An 18,605-nucleotide genomic window follows, 5' to 3' on the forward strand; every position below is an offset into this window, starting at 1 on the left:
AAGAGGAATTCTCTCAGGAAAGATAATCCCCATATACGCATTTTAACACACTTCACTCACTCCTGTGTTTTTTTACACACTCATAGTAAAACCACGATTGCCTGACTGTCTACACACGAGTCAATAAACTCTATAAATACAGCCGCGCCTGGACCGCTCAGACTGCAGCAATGACACATGCAACTTCTAATTTCAGAGGTGGAAACTTTATACATACACTGTAATAATTCTGACAATCATACATGCTGCCACATTCCCTCTTCTTCTCTTGCCAACACTAAACCAGCAGCACTGTTGCTTACCTTCAGCACCTCCATCGGTACCTGTGCAGCAGGCGGCAAACTGACAGGCACGCTGACATTGATGGCTGGGGTTTGGGCCGCTGTGGTTTGCGGGTACTGGGAGGCCTGTTGTCTCTGCTGCTCCCGCCGCTCCTGCTCCTGAAGCTGCTCCCGCATCAGCTGTTGCCGCAGCAGGATGCGTGATGTCATGGCCGAGGAGCTCAGCGGGGGCTTGGAGGAGCCGTGCTGGTCCGATGGGCTGCTGCCGAGGGGAGAAAGATGCCAGATGAATGAGCAGAGATGGCCAGGGTGGGGATGTCAGGGAAGAGAGGGAAAGTGAAAGGAGGTGAGGGGGACTGGAAAAGGTGAGGTGAGGAGAGGCAAAAAGAAAGAGACTGATAACAGAGAGAGGGTAGGGAGAGGTCAGACGAGGAAAGAGAGGTCAAGCAAAAGAGACAAGTGAAGAGAACGATTAGAAGAAAAGGTAGAGGAAGATGGAGGGAAGGCAGATGGAATAAAAGGTTAATGTGATGAAAGGAAACTGGCTGAGAGGATGACTGAAGGAGCAGAGATCAAAATGAAAATCTTTACTGTAGAGCTGCAATGACTGGTCGATTGATTGATTAGCTGATCGAAAACACATTAAATGATTGTAATTTGAAAAAAATGTGACCGTCTTTTAATCATTTCAGTCATTTTTAAGCTTCCATCTAGCTTCCTCGTGCAATTTCTGATGGTAAATGAAATGTCATTATGCTTTGAACAGTGGACTTACAAGAGAGCAAAAAAGCAGCTGCTGCGCTCAACAGAAAGAGGAACATTTTTAACAAAAGGTTGCTTCAGTTTTCCCACTCTCTTAAATTTAGACGGCTTCTCCCCAGACAGAGTCCTGCAGTCCTAAAATAGAGAGACTCTGCTGAAGCAGAAGTTGTCGGGATGAAGCCTTCATCGAGTGAGTGATCCTTTTGATAAAACTCAGTAAAACGTCTGGCCAATCCAGCTGTGCAGTAATCGCACTAATTAGCCAGCGGAGTCAAACACAGCTTCGGTCTACAGCGTATTCAGTGGGTGTTGAGCCCTCAACATACCATAATTCTCCCCCCCAGCACTGCATATAATCTCATTGTCTGACACCCCGCCCACTGAACCCTGCACAAAAACAAAATCATGCTATATTATACAATAACATATATTAAATTAACTAAATGACATATATAATCACATTATCTACAGTCAAATAAGAGAGCACACTAGACTTATTTTTCAAGATTAATATAAACAGTTCTATTAATTTCTGAAGACAATGCTGAGGCGAAATCGCTGATTCCTGATCCTGGATAAATTCATTAGTAAGTATATTTGATAACTGTGTTACAGCCGAACAAAGACTGAAGCTTGTTCTCTGAAAGTACTGCAGCAGTTTGCTTTCAATCCGACAGCATTTTTTTGTTCAAGTTCCTTTGTACTTCACCCAATACACAGAATCAGGTTTAGTGTTCATATGCATAATTCCTTTGTCTGTGTGACTTTGGGCGATTGTGTTTCCTTTCATCCCAGATATTTCAACCAAAAGTCACTGGATCTAATGCTAAAACAGCTTGTTTTAATTTTTCATTTCCACTGCCAGAACTGAATCCTTTGATTTTTCTTCTTTCTTATAATCTACTTCACTGTTTGAGGGTTTGAGTTTTAAGACAAGGGCAGTTTCATTTCCCTTTCTTTTCGCCAGTTACAAAAATAAGAACTAGAACTGCAGGCAAAATTACCATAAAAATTTTCATTAAACTAGAGCTGAAACAAGTGGGTGATTAATCCATTTTAAGGTTAAAACATTTTTTTTTTTTAATGAATAATGAATGAATCATTCAAGCAAAAATGCCACTGGTTCTGACTTCTAAAATGCAAATATTAACTTCTTTGATAGTAAACGTCATATTTTTGGGTTTGTGCTGTTGGTCAATCTGAAACTGTCGTCTGTGTTGTGGGAAGTTGCGATGTGATTTTTTTTTTTTTACAATTTTAATTGACTAATTGAGAAAATAGTCAACAGATTCATTGATAATGAGCATAATCGTTAGTTAACACTGATGCTGCTCAGCCTTATGATCTTTACTTTTTAAATAGTGCCTCTTAATGTCAAATGTAAGTGTTGTACAATATGCTGGAGAAATCCACAATTACACACAATGGGAGACAGTTGCCTATTGTACTGATTGCTTCACCTTGTCTTTTGATGCCACCCTAAAACACACACACTCACACAGTCGTGCACTCTGTGGCGGAAAGTAATTGAGTAGATTTACCCAAAATTTGGGGTACTTGTACTTTGTACTTTCCTTTGAGTATTTCCATTTTAAACTACTTCATACCTCTACTCTACCACATTGTACACACACACTGTATTTTACTAGACTATATTTATCTGACAGCTGCAGATACTTTACAGATCCAGATTATACAAAATAAGTGATGATACATTATTACATATCAAATGCCACTAGTTATGCCAGTGCTACCCGACTGTATATAAAGTAGTTTAGCCCCATGTTTACCAGCTGCAACATTAAAGTGACACTCATAGATGAATGTGTCAATTATTAATATCCAATAATATGTATTATTTTGAAATAGTTTTTATGAGTGCGTCCACGTTTTGTTTGTATCATGCATGAATGTGTGCGCGCAGACAGCTTGGTTTCATGCTGTTCCACTGATTGACAGTTGGTGGCAGTAATGCACCGACAAACACAGCAAGGTGCCAACTGCTATACCAAGTAAATGTGGATGTAAACAATGCATCTGAAATATTAAAAAGAAGAAACCTATATAACGTGTTTTGGTTAGAAACATTGCATATAAACATAACTTCTGTTCGTTTACATAAAAAAACTCCACAGGGCAGCTTTAAGCAGCAGCCGCCGCTAACAGCCTCCCTGCCCTGCGTCAGTCCTGTGTTTGCACTTCAGGATGTTTACTTTTACAGAGGTGAATGAAAGTGCAGCAAAAACACAAAAATACGTTTCCTTCGTCCACAGATATTAAATCCGACACTTTTCTTTCCCCCACACTCAATCACGCAAATTATTATTTTATATAAACAATGTTTTTAAAAACACATCTATCAGTTGTTGCTAACAGTTACAGATGTTTTTTTTCTAGTTATTATTGACTCTAATTAAAAACCACGGCTGCACATATTCTTCAGCTTATAAATATCTCTGTACAGCAGCTCCTTTCACAGCTTTACATCTGCTCTCCCCTCAGCTTTACACCATCAACTTTAATAGTTTTGGCAATGACTCTTCTGATCAAAACATCTTCACACCCTTCCAGGCAATCGGAGTGAAAAACACATTTGTTGTCACCTCAAACACAACAACAACCTGAAGGTGTAGCAGCACTTCCAGGAATAAGAGAGGATCCACCAGTTTCTGTCTCCAGCTCAAGAGACTCAAGAGCCGGCAGTGCGAGAGAAAACACAGACACACACCTGCACACCTCCATGGGAACAAAGCGTGTGTTTTTAAAGGACACTTCCGCAAAGATGAGTGAGTGTAATAACTCTGTTATTATGTCAAATAGCACTCCATCATGTAAAGCCAAATCCACATGAAAACTCAGACAGTGTGTTGACTTTTTGAGAAGAAATTACAGAAGAACTTAGGGAAATGCAAAAACAACACTCTAACAGTCTACCGCGATGTTAGCAGCTCTGTGAGGCTGTACATAGGCACACCAGAGCTCTAAGTTAAATGCTAATGTCACAATGACAATGCTAACAATTATCGCAATTATAATGCTTACCATATTCACCACCCAGTTCTGCGTGTTAGCATGCTAACATTTGCTAATTACTATTACACAGAAAGTACATACAAGGGGAGTGTCATTAGTTTTGATGAATGAACCAAAGCACAAATAAAAAAAAAAATTTGTCCCACTGGTTCATCTGCCAGATGAAAAGTCAAAGTTATTAGGATTCATCCCCTGGGCGCAATCCATGGTAATCAATCCAAAAGCTGTCAAGAGCTTTTACTAATAAAATCAAAGACCTCAACCTCATAGTGGCACTAAAGGAAAAGTCGAGGGATCATCAAAGTCAGTATAAGCTTTGTCCTCTGGACACCATGAATGTCTCTACACAATCTCATTGGGATCCATCCAATATATGTTGAGATATTTCAGTCCGGACCAAGAAAAGCAAAATTGGAAGTCACGCTTTGTAAAGCCAGGCCAACTGTGACTCAGACTGTGCTTTTCACGCCTGAACATATAGCATTAGGAGAAGACACTGTTTCTAAACTACCTCAAACTTTGTTGAAAATTTCTATACTGACATTTCTTATGCCATTATTCATCAGCCAACATATACAACACTAACAATACATCTGTGATGAGCCAGTATTGGCATTGGTATCCCTAAAACCGGCCAAATCTGTGTATCTGTCAGGCTGTACTTGAAATGCAGACAAAATTTTAAAATAGATCTAAAATGTATAATATTGACCCCCATCAAAAGGTTTAATTACACTTGAATAATTACAGGATATTAGCCCCCATGTGTTTCCAAACAGTGGTGAATGGTTTATAGCTAAGATCTACTGAGAGTTGTAGCACCTCATGATTTTCTTTAATACATTCCTGAATATCAGATTGACTTGTGTGTATATGTGTGTGTGCATGTGTATTTGTGTGCGCGTGCGTGCATGAATGACCAGAAACTGCTCTACAAAGCAAAGCTCAACCTCTCTCTCTCTCTGTTTCTTCTCTTGAAATGTTCTGTGGCTTCTTGCCAAACAAACCACTGAAACACATAAAAAGCTCTTTTGTCCTTTTTAACTTTGTCACTCGTGTGTGTGTGTGTGCATGCGTGTGTGTGCGCGCGCGTGTGCGCACCTCCTCTCTTGTTTGTGTGTATCTCAGAAAAAACAATGGCTGCACAGTCTTGAAGAGCCCCACCCACCCAACTCATGATTCCTCTGGATCTGCTCACTACACTACTCCATCATACTCCATTAGTCAGAGCTGAGTCTTTGATGCAGGTCTTAATGACTGACAGACAGACAGACAGACAGACAGACAGACAGACAGACAGACGGACAGACAGACAGACAGACAGAAAGACAGAAAGACAGACAGCGACTGAACAGGAGAATGAAGTAGCTTTGCATCCAGAGAGAAGCAAAGGTAAGTAACAGAGTTCAGTGGAGCGACTCAGGTCTGATCGCAGTCAAACCACTGAGCTGTTAAAGAAAAATATTCTAGTACCACCAGTGTCCCTGCTGGTAATTGACTGGAGATGGTGGATGGTAGAGGGCTGCCTCTCAGACCTTGCAGACCTGATGACCCTTTAGTGACCAAAGAATAGCTCTGCCTAATGGGCAACGATGGTAAAATAACAACCTCATCTAAAAACTAATAGGCAATTAATTTGACTTTGTACAAACAACTTTTCTGCTACAAATCAACTATTGTATCAAAAAGGTGAGTGCTATTTGTCAAAGTATCATCAGATTTTTAAACCTCTTATGTACTTAAGTTAATCAATTACCACTTGCAATCAACTCTATGCCTATTTGACAAACTGTGATTTTGATCATTAACCAGTTATTGCCAAAACTACTCAACGCAAACACACTGCACGAGGAGAAACTTGCTAAAGCTATGGTAGTATATACTTCCCCACACACAGCTCTGTGCACACTGTCCTTCATGTGTAACTTGTAGTGTTTTACACACGCATACACATTCCAAAAGTATGCCTTAATGCATGCCAACAATATCACAGATGCGGAGGCGCCATACTCACAGACAATCAAAGGAGCAGGGTCTGTACACTTGCACTCCTACAGCCTCCATATTTGTTTGTTTTTTCCTGAAGGTGCACCACCCGCCCTTGGAGAGCAGTGAAAGTCATGCTGGTGGTGCAGCGCTGAAAGTGTGTCAGAGGGGGGAGGCTCCAGGGCCCGGCCTGGAATCTCCAATCGCCACACAGAGTCCCAGGCAGAGGACCAGCCCCGTCCAGAGCAGAGCAGAGGAGAGGGCTGGCGCCCACTGGAAACACACTGTCCATCAACACGCCGCTTTAAAACCACACAGATACTGTTTCACTTCGAGACATGTGTCGCCACTGTTGAGTGGACGGCTTGCAACCAAGTTTTAGTCGCTGTCCTGTGAAAACCACAGATCTCCATAATGTCGTGCATTAAGTAAAGCAGCTTGTTTTCAGCTTTATGACGATGCATTTCTCAGATAATACACTGAGTTTTTAAACGGTTTATTTGCACGTTTGACCTGCACTGTGCAGAATGGTGTATGTGCAGAGTTTCCACTTTCATCTGCTGAAGGAAAAAAGTTCCTCTCTGTTCACCTCAAACCTGAGTTTAGGAAGTGTATATATTGTATGAGATAATTTTATTACATTACAGCCGGTTTGGAAGCCAATTATAATCCAATATTCTACTTACACAAATGTCATGTAGAAACTTGAGAATGGACTTTTCAGTTAAGAGACAAAACATCTTGTGTCCACCAGTTCAAATTTTGCAATAATTTGTAAAATGTAACAATTTACATGGATCATAGATTCTGGATTTTTTTTTTTTATGAGGAAACGTAACTTTGGAGAGCATTAAAAGCAGACCTCGAGGGGCTCTTTATGGAGTAGAGAAACATGGAAACCGTCTTTCATTTTATCTGAGAAATTAAAAATCTGATTTTCGCTGGGCAGATATGATTTCTATGTTTTGCTCATAATAATGTTCAAACTGCAATTCAAGGATAACAAGCTTTTCTGCGAGCTGAGAAAATTCTTCAACCTTTGAGCAAAGTCTCTTCAAATCAGAATGAACACACACTCTGACAGCAGCACACGTAACACACTTATCTTACACAAGTCTAACATTTACTGTGACACACTAATATGTGTCATGTGTCTTGAGATTAATTTCATATCTCAGATGTAAAATCATACCCAAGAGACCTTACACAAAACATCATTTAAATCTTTCAGTCTTTAAATAAAGTCATTAAAAGCCATTCTCCCACCAGAGGGAGATCTTTCCTCTTTTAGTCCAATGCACCTTCACTTAGCTGTGATCTTGTAAGTATAAAGGGAGTGAAGTGCAAGAATGGTGAGAGAGGACAGGCTAGTGAGATCTCATGTTAACAGGCAGCTGAGAAACTGCGCTGCTAAAACACCGCCCTGCAAAACCAGCCGCCTGTGATGATCCTGTCTGCTTTTGTTTCTCTCTACCAGAATGCAGGTGTTGTACTCACAGAGCAGATCAGGCCGCACTGGCACACTGCACGACCTCCCTGCTGGAATACAGCTCAGTGATTATGACCCTACATGACAGTACATTGATCCCCTCGGTCTCCCCTGCTGATCAGCCCCCCCCCCCCTAGTGTGCTGCAGCTGGCATCATCCCCCAGTGTCACTTACTAGCAAGCAAGTCAGTGATAATGTGAAGCATCTGTACACAATTGTCAAGTCTTGAGCATCAATTATGAATGTTCTGCACACAGAGGATGCAGTTTAAAAACATTGTTTTGAAAAGAGAGAGGCAGTAAGGAGCAAATTGTACAAACAACTACAACTAAGTAAATAGTTTAACCATGTAAACAACTGCAAGTTGAAACTCTTGTGTTTACATATGGAGGACTAGTTAAATACAGAACTTCTGCACACAGCAGCAGCTTATAAACGACAGTTAACAAACACAACCGACCCTGCGTGATGCCACAATATAAACCACAGAAAACATAACATCTGATATCAACTGAATACTTTGTCTTCAGTAATAATAAACTGAAGATCTTTGGGTTTTTGACCCTTTGTGGGACAAAACAAGACACTGAGCTTTAGAAAATTGTAATCAGAATTTTCAACAATTTCTGACATTTTAAACAATTAATCTAGAAAATAATTGGCATATTCATCAGTATAAAAACAGATATGGACATATACAAGTCCATATATAAAGTCCAACCCAACAAAAATCAATTTGAGAAATTGCAAATTTTATTTATTCCCATCCGCTTAGGAAAGTAACTGGCAAACCTGCTCCTCTGGTAAACTAACCATTGCCACTCAGATCTACAGTCCCTAACAATGCTGCTTGTCTCTAGCAAACTTTTACTATGTTCTCCAATAAGAACTCACCATAACCTTTACATAAACAACTGTCAAATTGATGTAAAATTGGTACAAACTCTAAATGTTGTAAACTCATTTCCCCTGCAGAATAGCACTGCTGCTAGAGACATTCATAGCTTCAGACTCCAGAGCAAAACAAAACAGGGTAAGCTGTTAAAGCATCCAAAGAGATAATCAGGTTCTTTGCATGGTGTTTCCAGGAAGCCAAGTCTGGTTGGGATAACTTGAACTTGCCGGGTCTTATTTCTATAATTAGGTTTCTGTACCCTTCATAATTCCCTCCACTTGTTTTCAGCAGGACGGCCTGCTCTTGCTCCTGCTCCCTCTGTGCTGAAACACGGAGAAAACAGAACGTCCAAGGACACTGAGGGGGAGGAGGATTTCATACACTCCCCTGCAGCAGGTTGAGTGAGTCCATGAGGTTTCCAAGTTTGTGTAAATGAGGATGTACGAACACAACAAAGCAGCTTTTCCCAAAACGATATTCCCGATTTTCTTTGAAGGTGATAATAACAGACAACCAGCACATTGTTGCACTGTAAAAAGTAACCATTCATAGCTTAAAAACATAACTAATCCTCATTTTTACACACAATAAGCAAATCAAAGAAAAAAGCTTTTCTTGACCTTCAGCAAAAATGACCTGATCTGAAGATGCTCATGACTAATATCTTTATTTTTCAGGAGAGGAGGTGCAAGCTCTTTTTTCACACAGTAAGCAAAGGTCAATGTATTCACACTTTGTAGTCACAGTATTCTAGGGCTGAAATGATTAGTCGATTAGCTGCTTAAATCATAGGTTCTAGCTTCCCGATTGTGAGGATTTGCTGTTTTATTTTTGTCTCGTGTAAAAGCAGCCGGAGGGTCTTTGGGTTCTGGTCTGTCAAAACAAGCAGTTTGAAGACATTGTGCTCTGGGATATTTTTCTTGTGATTTTTCACTATTTTCTGATGTTTTTTAGACCAAACCAAAGATTAATCAAGAAATCATTCTGCAATCATTCTGCAGCCTAATCAATAATGAAATCATTTCAGAGCATAATAAGTTACTTACTGCCGTGCAATGTTTTGCCATATTATGAAACTACTGTTTCCGTGTTAATTTCTTGTGTCGACGACAGGCCACGCTGTAAGGTCTGGGGATGCGACCTGCTGAAGTGATGTTTGCAATGTTTTGCAGTTCCTACTGGTCACCAATAGAGGGTGACAGAGATCACGGATCTTTAACATTAAAACTCATGGAGCAGAACAAAAACCCAAAGTTTATGAGGATTTTCCAGGGGTGAAATGTAGATCAGACGTGTGCTTCAAGAAGCAACAGAAGAGATTAAGATGCAGCAAAGTGATCATGACTGCAGGACAAGTCGTTCTAACCATATTTTACTGCAGCCGCCAACACCTGTCCGTGTCATTTAGCCCCTCGGTCCGTCTTAGATCATGGATGAAACTCTTCGGCCTCTCTGGCATCTCTGTCTGGGACTACCCACGGGAACAGGCTGCTCCCAACACCAACTTTCATAATCGTCAACCTCTGACTCAGCGCGCTGATGCACGCAGTGTGCTTTGACTTTACAAGGCGTTAATAATAACCATGTATTTGATATTGTAATATGTCTGATATTCTGATAAGGGATAAGCCTGATACTGTGACAGCCATATTGAAATATGCAAAAGTGCAATTTCTACTAGGGAAGGGGTGGAGCGGGTTCAAAATCCTATTTTAACTTTTTACTTTCAGGTTGATTTTCTTAATGAAATCCCACGTTCCTCTCACTGTCCAGCACCATAGTCCAGGTGAGATAAAAGAGGAGATGATAAAAATGTTTATAGGCTCATCAGACTAGAAAAAGTACGTCACTTAAATGATCATTTAATCTGTATTCTTTAGTGACAATTAATGTTCCTTTATGAAGATACTTAAATAGATCAAAGTAAAGCACAGGCAGTGGGAGCAGATTGATTCAAGTGTATATACAGTTTCACAAACTGCCAAGTATTGAAACCTGGCATCACATTTTTGATCACAATCTTAGTCCTGTTTATTCTTGGATCAAATATTTCCTGACTTAAATCATAATTTTGTTCATTTTAAACCGTGTGTTATTTAGGCAAAGCTCTTGCACGGGTCTTTGTATTCATATATGGCATTAAACACTATTATACATGAAAAGTTTGGTTTATGTTAAATGAAAAACTTACTGTAGAAAGACAAGAGTTATACTGAGCAAAGTAAAAAGTCACACTTTGAGAAGCTACCTGGATTTATATGGAAATTTTGAACAACCCTCTGCTTTTGTCAAACGTTAACTTGCGCACTAGAAAGCATAAGATTTACAGCATAAATATTTATAGTTGATTTATATGCCAAGTTCGCCTGCAAAAAAAAAAAAAAAGATCCCCCAACTCTCAGTTTCAGATATAACACATCCACTGCTATATTTATACAGCTTATTTACACTGCATAGAAGACCAGTTTCACCGCCTGTCTCACATCTATATTAGGCACAAAAAGTCTGGCACATCGTCTGCAGCAGCCTGAGTGCGCTGTCAAGCTGATATGGAGACAGTAAGAAAACAAATAGATCTGCGAAAGCTAAGATGACATTTTGTCACACTTCACATTTCAAATTTAGAAACAGCGGGGGCCAGCCATGACAAGACATCACACAAGTCAATAATCAATCTGACTAATTATAAGCATTTTGCGCAACAATGTCTCACAACGCAGTCATTGTGACTATTATTATGCTGGGTCATCCTCATGTGATGGGAAGAGGAAGTGGGTTAACTTCAATCAAAACAACTGCTCAGACAGCTTCACATATTCCAAAGGAAATAACATTAAATAAGTTAAATATTCTGTGATTCTCCAGGAACAATGCTGGCACTTCAGTTTTACTGCCACTGATTTCTGCTCAGCCAGCAACAACACAACACAACACAACACAGCTCAGATTCAGCCCGTGTATAAGTAACAGTGTAATGGCATTTCACTAATGAAGAAATTGAAGAAATTAGTTTAAAAAATGCAGAACTGGGTTAAGGGTTGGGGCCGTCTGAGATGACAGTTTTCTTCCTGATCTTGTGTTTTGGCCTGAATTTAGAGAAAAGGAGATAAAATACAAATCTGCAACAACATGTCAAAAGAACCAGAGGGGGAACAAATAAGTGGCAAACATCTGCAATAAGAGCTCTGTCTGCACACAGTGGTGTACTGTCCTCAGTGTGTCTCACCCTGACAATGAGGCGAGCTATTACTATCTCCAAACAGCATAACAGAGCCGTGTGGACACAACGTACAGAAAATCAGACAGCATTCTGCTGATAGGTGTACTGCCGTCATCATCATCATCATCATCATCATCATCATCATCATCATCATCATCAACATCATCACACAGGCCGAGTGGTGAGTTTCACAACTTCTCTGACGAATCACAGCTAAAAAAGTGTCTCATTATGTATTAAAATCACTCACCATCGATCACAAAATAACTCACCCCAACCATCTGCTGAGTGGAGCTTCCTATTTTTGCATACAGATGTGTCAGTGGTGTCGGTCTTTTCCCAAAATGTTGAACTTATGACTAAACTAGCCAAACGGATTATAAGATCTATCGTCTGAATTTGACACCATACACAAACAGACATATCAGACAACACACTCACTGTGCAATACCTCCAGAAAAAGGGGGTGAAAGGTCAAATCAGACCACATAGACCTGACTCAGCTCAATGTTGATTGTTTAGAGAGGCCTCAATTTGCAAAAGTTGAAAACAGCTTTCTAATCAGTCAGTGGTGCAGAGTGTTTGTGTTTGAGACGCCAGAGGAACTAGTAACTGTTGTTGTTCATTTATTCTATGAAAACGTTTTTGCTTTGTTAGGATTTAAGAGCACTTTCTCCAACAACTATATTCAGCATATCGCTTCGGTTTGCAAAATCCTGATATCATTTACAGGGTCTGTTACTTAGAGCTCTTTCCAGGTGCTGATTTGTTGTATATGTGTAGCCTACATAACTTTCAGCCTGTGAATATCCTGCCATCTGCATCTGTATCATTTACCCTGCAGACTTATTTTAACTTAATACTAACACAATATTATTTGCCAAATCAAAACAGTTATTGTTAAAATCGTCTATAAAATATATTTCTATTAAGAGTTTTAGGAAAATCCAAAAAAAACCCCACCAAAAAACAACCCATCCATTTTCTTGAACAGCACGTCAACCATCACCATAAGTGAGGCTGAGCAGCATCTCATCAGACTCTGACCTGTCTGCTCCTCTACGAGCTAATATTTGGAGTTGATGTTGACAAGACAACACCCAAGTGTTGCATAACTTCATGCCAGCGGGATAACCATAAGGAATGAGAGACCAGTTGAATCCCCACTCCAGAGCTCAGCGTCGGGTCCAGCTCCAGTTAACATCACACAGGAGGAGCCTCACACATGCACGGAGCCCGGCCAACACTGAAAAGGGTCTGCAGCCTAATTATCACCTGAACACAAAAACCGCTCCAGCGTGGGAAATAACTGTCCACAGCCACACAACTGACCTGTTTTTCAAGGGTGTACTCTTCAATTCGTAATACGTTTTCGGCTCCTCTTGAAACTCCTCTCCAACCTCGAAGTCGGGAACAATTCCCGATTCGGACTGCATACTTGCAGATGTCAACTTTTGGAAACGTTAAACCGCAGAAAAACACACACACACAGACGATATTTGTGCCGCCGTACTTCGCTCAGTACCAACCGCTGTCAACGCAAAACCGCCTCTGTCCAGGACCCAGAGCCCTGTAGTCCGCCACAGCAGCGAGCACGGAGCGGCGAACGGGCTGCAGGCGACGCAAGAACTGCAGCTACCGACATGCACCTCGGCTGTCAATGTCAGCATGGTTTTCATTGGCTGCGGCATCCGAAGGGGATTTTACACGGTCTTTATTTGCGCAGTGAAACTCCAGCGTCAAAAAGTTTCATTTCCTTCAATAATATTTAAGAATCGTTACAATTCATTCTTAGGAAAGAGATGAGTTTTCAACATGGCTGCTAGTTTGTGACCTGGAGTCTTAACCTCTTCATTACCCTATAAGAGACAGTGACCTCACGTTACACCTCAATACCACAGCAATATAGGCTACTATATATTTATATCATATTATGTGAATATTCCTGTGCTTTTTCACAAACAAAAACTCAGCCTCTGACACAAACTCTTTCAGCTTGGGAAAACTCAATTATTATTGCATGAGAGGACAAAATACATTAATGGTTAATCATTGTAATAAAGCTTAAACTCCCAAAGCTTACTGCAAGTAAAGCGACATAGAGAAGCCGTTGTATGAATCAGCTATTAATGATTTCATGCTCAACAATAAACAGGATTTCCATACATGCAGGTCGTTTGAACACTGCATCTACTCAGCGACTCAGGTCAACTTTTGAACAACAACAACAACAACAACAACAACCACAACAACAACACCGACACAAAATCAATGTCAAAATCATACCTGAGCAGCAGTCGTTGCATTGTTAGTAATTTATAACCTAAACCCTGCAGTTGTCTCATTGTCTCAGCAGTTCAATCAGACATTGCACCCAAATTATAACTAACCTGGAGACTCTGTCGACCCTCATGTCTGTTTCCCTCAGTTTCCTGTGCAGACAAACTAACCTGACTCGTTAGCTGCTCGTCTCCTCCTGCAGCCCCACACTCTCAGCAAGTTTGGTCTCCTCAGTTGGATCCCTTTCCACCACTTGGGGGTAGTATAGAGCTAAACAAAGCCAATGCATTGGGCCCAGGGGAGGCACTTTCTATTACAAAATGGAAATTCAAGTTCAATATTTGCATTCGCCTCATCCTGCTGAACTGGTTTTTAAGTCTGCATTTTACCAATGCAAATGTCATGCAAATGTGCTTCTGCTGGAAAGCACAGACTTAAAAACTAAAAATAAAGCCTTAAATGACATCATGATTATTTAAAACACACATAGCCCAAAGGAAACAGAATCTGTTTTTTTTTTACTTCAAAGATTGCCAATATTTGCACAAGACTTTTTTCTTCATCACAGTAGCTCAGAGACATATGAAAAGCAAACTCGGTTGCAGTCAGATCAGGAGACATGATGCAGGAACTGCAGGGCGTCACACAATGGACTAGACAACACATATTATTCTGGCTGTTGTGGGGTGAATAGAGGCACTGATTACCGAGGGCCTCCAGCTGAGTGAGGCCCCCATATAGTTTGTAGACTACAATGCCCTTTGTAATTCCTCAAGTGGGTATACTATGTAAATATTTGATACTTGTGATACAATATTCACACAGTTCTGTCATGACACACAATTTGATTCAAACCAACAAAACTATCGTTCTGATTTCATTGTAATACTACAACTAATATGTTGTTATTTTCTGAAACAAAACAAGCTGCAATAAAATCACTGGGTCATATTTAATACAATTTGAGTGGATATGACAGTGACACAATTGTGGTGGAATGTAATCAAATACGTCTACACAAGTACTGTACTTAAGAACAATTTTGAAATATTTGTACTTATACTCGAGTGTTTCCATTTTATGCTACATAACTTGTCTGCTCCACTGCATTTTGGAGGGAAATATTGTACTTTTTACTGCACTATATTTTATTTGACAGCAATAGTTAGTAGTTACTTTGAAGATTAAGGTTATCCTCACAACGCATCTGATCATTTGAAATCATGCATTAATAGAGTGAAGTACATTATGTAAATTACTTATACAAAAATAAAAGATAAAAATGCATCTTACACATTATGCCGCATAAACATGCATTAACAACAATAATCCAGTTTGCTGCCATTTTGCCATCTAATGAGCTTCTGATAGTTGAAGTACATTTAGCTGCTTATACGTTTTGTTTCTATTTAAGTAAAGTTATGATCGCAGGACTTTGTAACTGATTGTTAATAATATTCATATCCTTTGTGTTTTTTGCTGTCGGCTGCAAATGTTTTTGTAGAACTGACAATGAATTTGTTACAATTTTACAGTAAAACTTGAGCTTGTTGTGTAATGTTTGGTTAAAAGATATATATATATATTTTAGCCTGGGTATAGAACCCAGTATGAATGACAGTAAATGTCCAGTGTCATACTGGCCATGTGCCATGGGATAACTGAACACGTGGACATAATTACAACAGCTAACACATCACTGTTTACACAGCGTTGTGCAGATTTAATAAGGAGTGACAGACAGTGCAAACACTGCTGGCTAATAACACAGAGCATGAACTGAAATGTAGGCCAACAACAGCAGAGAAACGTTTCTGCTCAGGTGTGAACAGACAGTCCTTTTTGCTTTTGTTTTCAGTCATGGCTCATTCATGGGAGACAGATGTCATCAGTGGCTCACAGCCGTTTGAAACACAGCACTTCCTGTTTGCTGGATTCAAAACAAGATCCTGTAGTTCCAGGACACTAGTGAAGGTTTATTTTGACATGTTGTCATTGACTGATCATTAGGTCCTGAAAAGAACTGGAATATGGTCAAGAAACACGCCCACGCTTTAACCATTATTCCAAATTCAATGTAGTAGAACATTAATTGGACCATATACTGAATATTAGACTCTTATACTCTTATTTATCGTGTTTCGCTTGGAAATTTTGAGGTACAATATGCCCAGTTACTCCATCGTACTTTGTTTATCACACATTGTTAAATTTCTAGTTGTAAGATAAAATAATGATATATATATATATCACTGTGTACATAGCGAAATGAACCTCCTACAGGGCAAAAAGGCCCCTGCTAACAAGCATTATACATGGCAGTTTCATTATTTTCCCAAGCAACAAGAAACCAACCAGTACTCTAGAAAAAGGTATGATTAGTTGATCAATTGTGAAAATTAGTTGTCAAATGAATTGTTTAAGTTGTTTTTCAATCAAAAATGATATAATTCACTACCAGCCTCTCAAATGTGAGTATTTGCTATTTCGACACAGTTTTCTATGATATTAAACTCAACATCTTTGGGGTTTTTGACATCGAAAGCTATTTGAATATGTTAACATAGGCTTCAAGGAATAATTAGGGTATTTTTCCCAATTTTCAGAAACTCTTGCTCATGATCTTACACTAACTAAGTTATTATATAAGAACAACAGGAATCAGAGGTCCTTTCAGAAATCTGCACATTTGATTAATTTTCCATCTATTGGTCAAAACGTTTAAATTTTTTTTTAAAAAACTACAGTATGCATCAAACATATTTGTAGCACTCTTATTCAGAGTATTTCTGCACAAGACAACAGATGAAGTTATTTCTTGTTAAATATTGTTGTCCAGCTCCGTCAGTTTCCATCATGGTGATGTGTGGGGGTATCTGCATAAAGTATCTGCCAACCAACATTTGTCTATGCTTAAATGGAGACTGAAAGATAATTGCACAGACACTCAATTATGCATTAAAAGAACAATACATATTCCCAAATTGGATAGTTATTGTGTATGCAGTAAATATTGTAAAAAAATGAACTTGGAGGTACTTCCCATGTTTTAATATTCTTTTCTAACAACTGTGGAGCGGTTCGTTGTAAAGTAGATGCAATCTTGCAAAAGTTCATGAACATGTTTGCATCAAGGAGAATTCAAAATAAAATTCTGTACAAATGAGCAACCTAGAGTGTTACTTTTACAAATGTTTACATTGCTTAGTCCAGTGTGTTATATTTGTTAAATTAAAAAAAAGCACTACAGTTCCTTGAATATATTAGAAGTACAGCTTGCCATTAATGATAGAACTAAATGAGGGTAATGAGGGAATCCTATTCTTTTGTTTACAAGAGCATTTTCCTGTAAGGAGGAGACTCTCTGGACAGATGGTTTTGGGGGATCTTAATGAGATACTTATTCATGTCTGATGTCAGAAATCCAAGACTGGAGGGTGGGGGGTTGCTCTACTACGAGGCTTACTGCACTTACTGTAGACTGTGAGGACATGTGGTAGTAGCAGTGCAGTTCTTATTGCAGATTTCCAGTTGATCTTGACGTTAAACTATCTCAATATTTCTTTGTGAAACAGAATCAAATGTTATTGGGAGGGGGGGGGGGGGTTAAAAAAGGGCTGCTGTGCTTGTGTCTTTTGGAAAATTACCAGCTGACTAAAAGTAAACACAGTAATAAATATTTCAGGAGCAGCGTCACACATGTGAAACACACACCAGTAATGTGCAGTATTGTGTCTTTTGATTTGCACGTCGCTGATGTGTGAAGTGACATTAATGTAATAGTCGGCTTGGTAGCATAATTACAGCCACCAAATTGGCAGTTAAATTTACTAAGCATATATTTGCTAGTGAACAATGTGTTAACCTGCTACTGTAAAAGGTGCTGAATGTTGACTTTGACCCACATTTCAGTATAGGACAATCAGCAATTTGTTCTACAGGTTGAGCTATGAAGTGCTTTAAATATGGTGCTGGTTTTTGCCACTCGAATAGGCTGAAACTCCAGGACTGTATATCAGATATTATAGATGTTTGAACTGTCAGTGTGTACCATTTCCTGTGTTTGTCAGTGGTCTGACCAGCTAAACACATCCTCCTCAGCAACTCCCATTTTTAATCACCAAGCCCCTGTTTGTTGCCACAAGTCCATGTATGTGAGGAAAAAAGCCTTTGTGCAAACACACATGCAGACAGACAAAAACATATCGGCCTCAGAGCGAGCCTGTAAGGCTAACTGAATTTCTGAAATTTACTTTAGTAATACCTACTGCTTTAAAAGACAACAATGTGATGAAAAATGTAAGGTCTTAGAATACTTCAGAAACACAGAAGGATACTGAGGTATATTATTTTCTGGATGTACACACAGTTATCAAACATGACTGATGAAGAGAGGTAATGTTACGCTACCTCAACCAGTGCAATCAAAAAGTATACGATCATATAGTCTGCAGTTCTTTATATTCCGATATGATATTCCAATAATCTAGTGAAAAGGGATTTTAAGAAACAACTTATACATGAGCAAAATAATATTAAAGTTCTTTTTTGCTGAGTGAATCTGCAATTGTATAGAGATTAATTTTTTTATGCTTTACAGTCAGTTTTTCTGTTAGTTTGTATGTCACATGTTTGGTTTTTATGTGGGTGTATTCAGTA

The 18,605-nt window shown here is 39.3% G+C and overlaps 1 protein-coding gene across 3 annotated transcripts in view; it reads right to left on the reverse strand.

Moving 5' to 3' along the window:
• The window catches only part of LOC111238175 (microphthalmia-associated transcription factor-like), a 30,249-nt gene extending 16,156 nt beyond the window's left edge, over window positions 1-14,093 (reverse strand). For 2 of the 3 annotated variants that reach the window (XM_022767574.1, XM_022767573.1), the window contains exons 1-2: window positions 12,999-13,185; window positions 303-543 (exon numbers count right to left, since the gene is read on the reverse strand). In XM_022767574.1, the coding sequence (XP_022623295.1) occupies window positions 303-543; window positions 12,999-13,102 (345 nt within the window). In that variant the 5' untranslated portion in view covers window positions 13,103-13,185. Of the gene's footprint in view, window positions 1-302; window positions 544-12,998; window positions 13,186-14,056 lie in introns of those variants that run through there. The other variant, XM_022767575.1, reaches the window with a different exon arrangement.
• Window positions 14,094-18,605: the final 4,512 nt, after the last annotated feature.

This window comes from Seriola dumerili, unplaced genomic scaffold (assembly GCF_002260705.1).
Source record: "Seriola dumerili isolate Sdu_G_001 unplaced genomic scaffold, Sdu_1.0 BDQW01001222.1, whole genome shotgun sequence".
Lineage (NCBI taxonomy): Eukaryota > Metazoa > Chordata > Actinopteri > Carangiformes > Carangidae > Seriola > Seriola dumerili.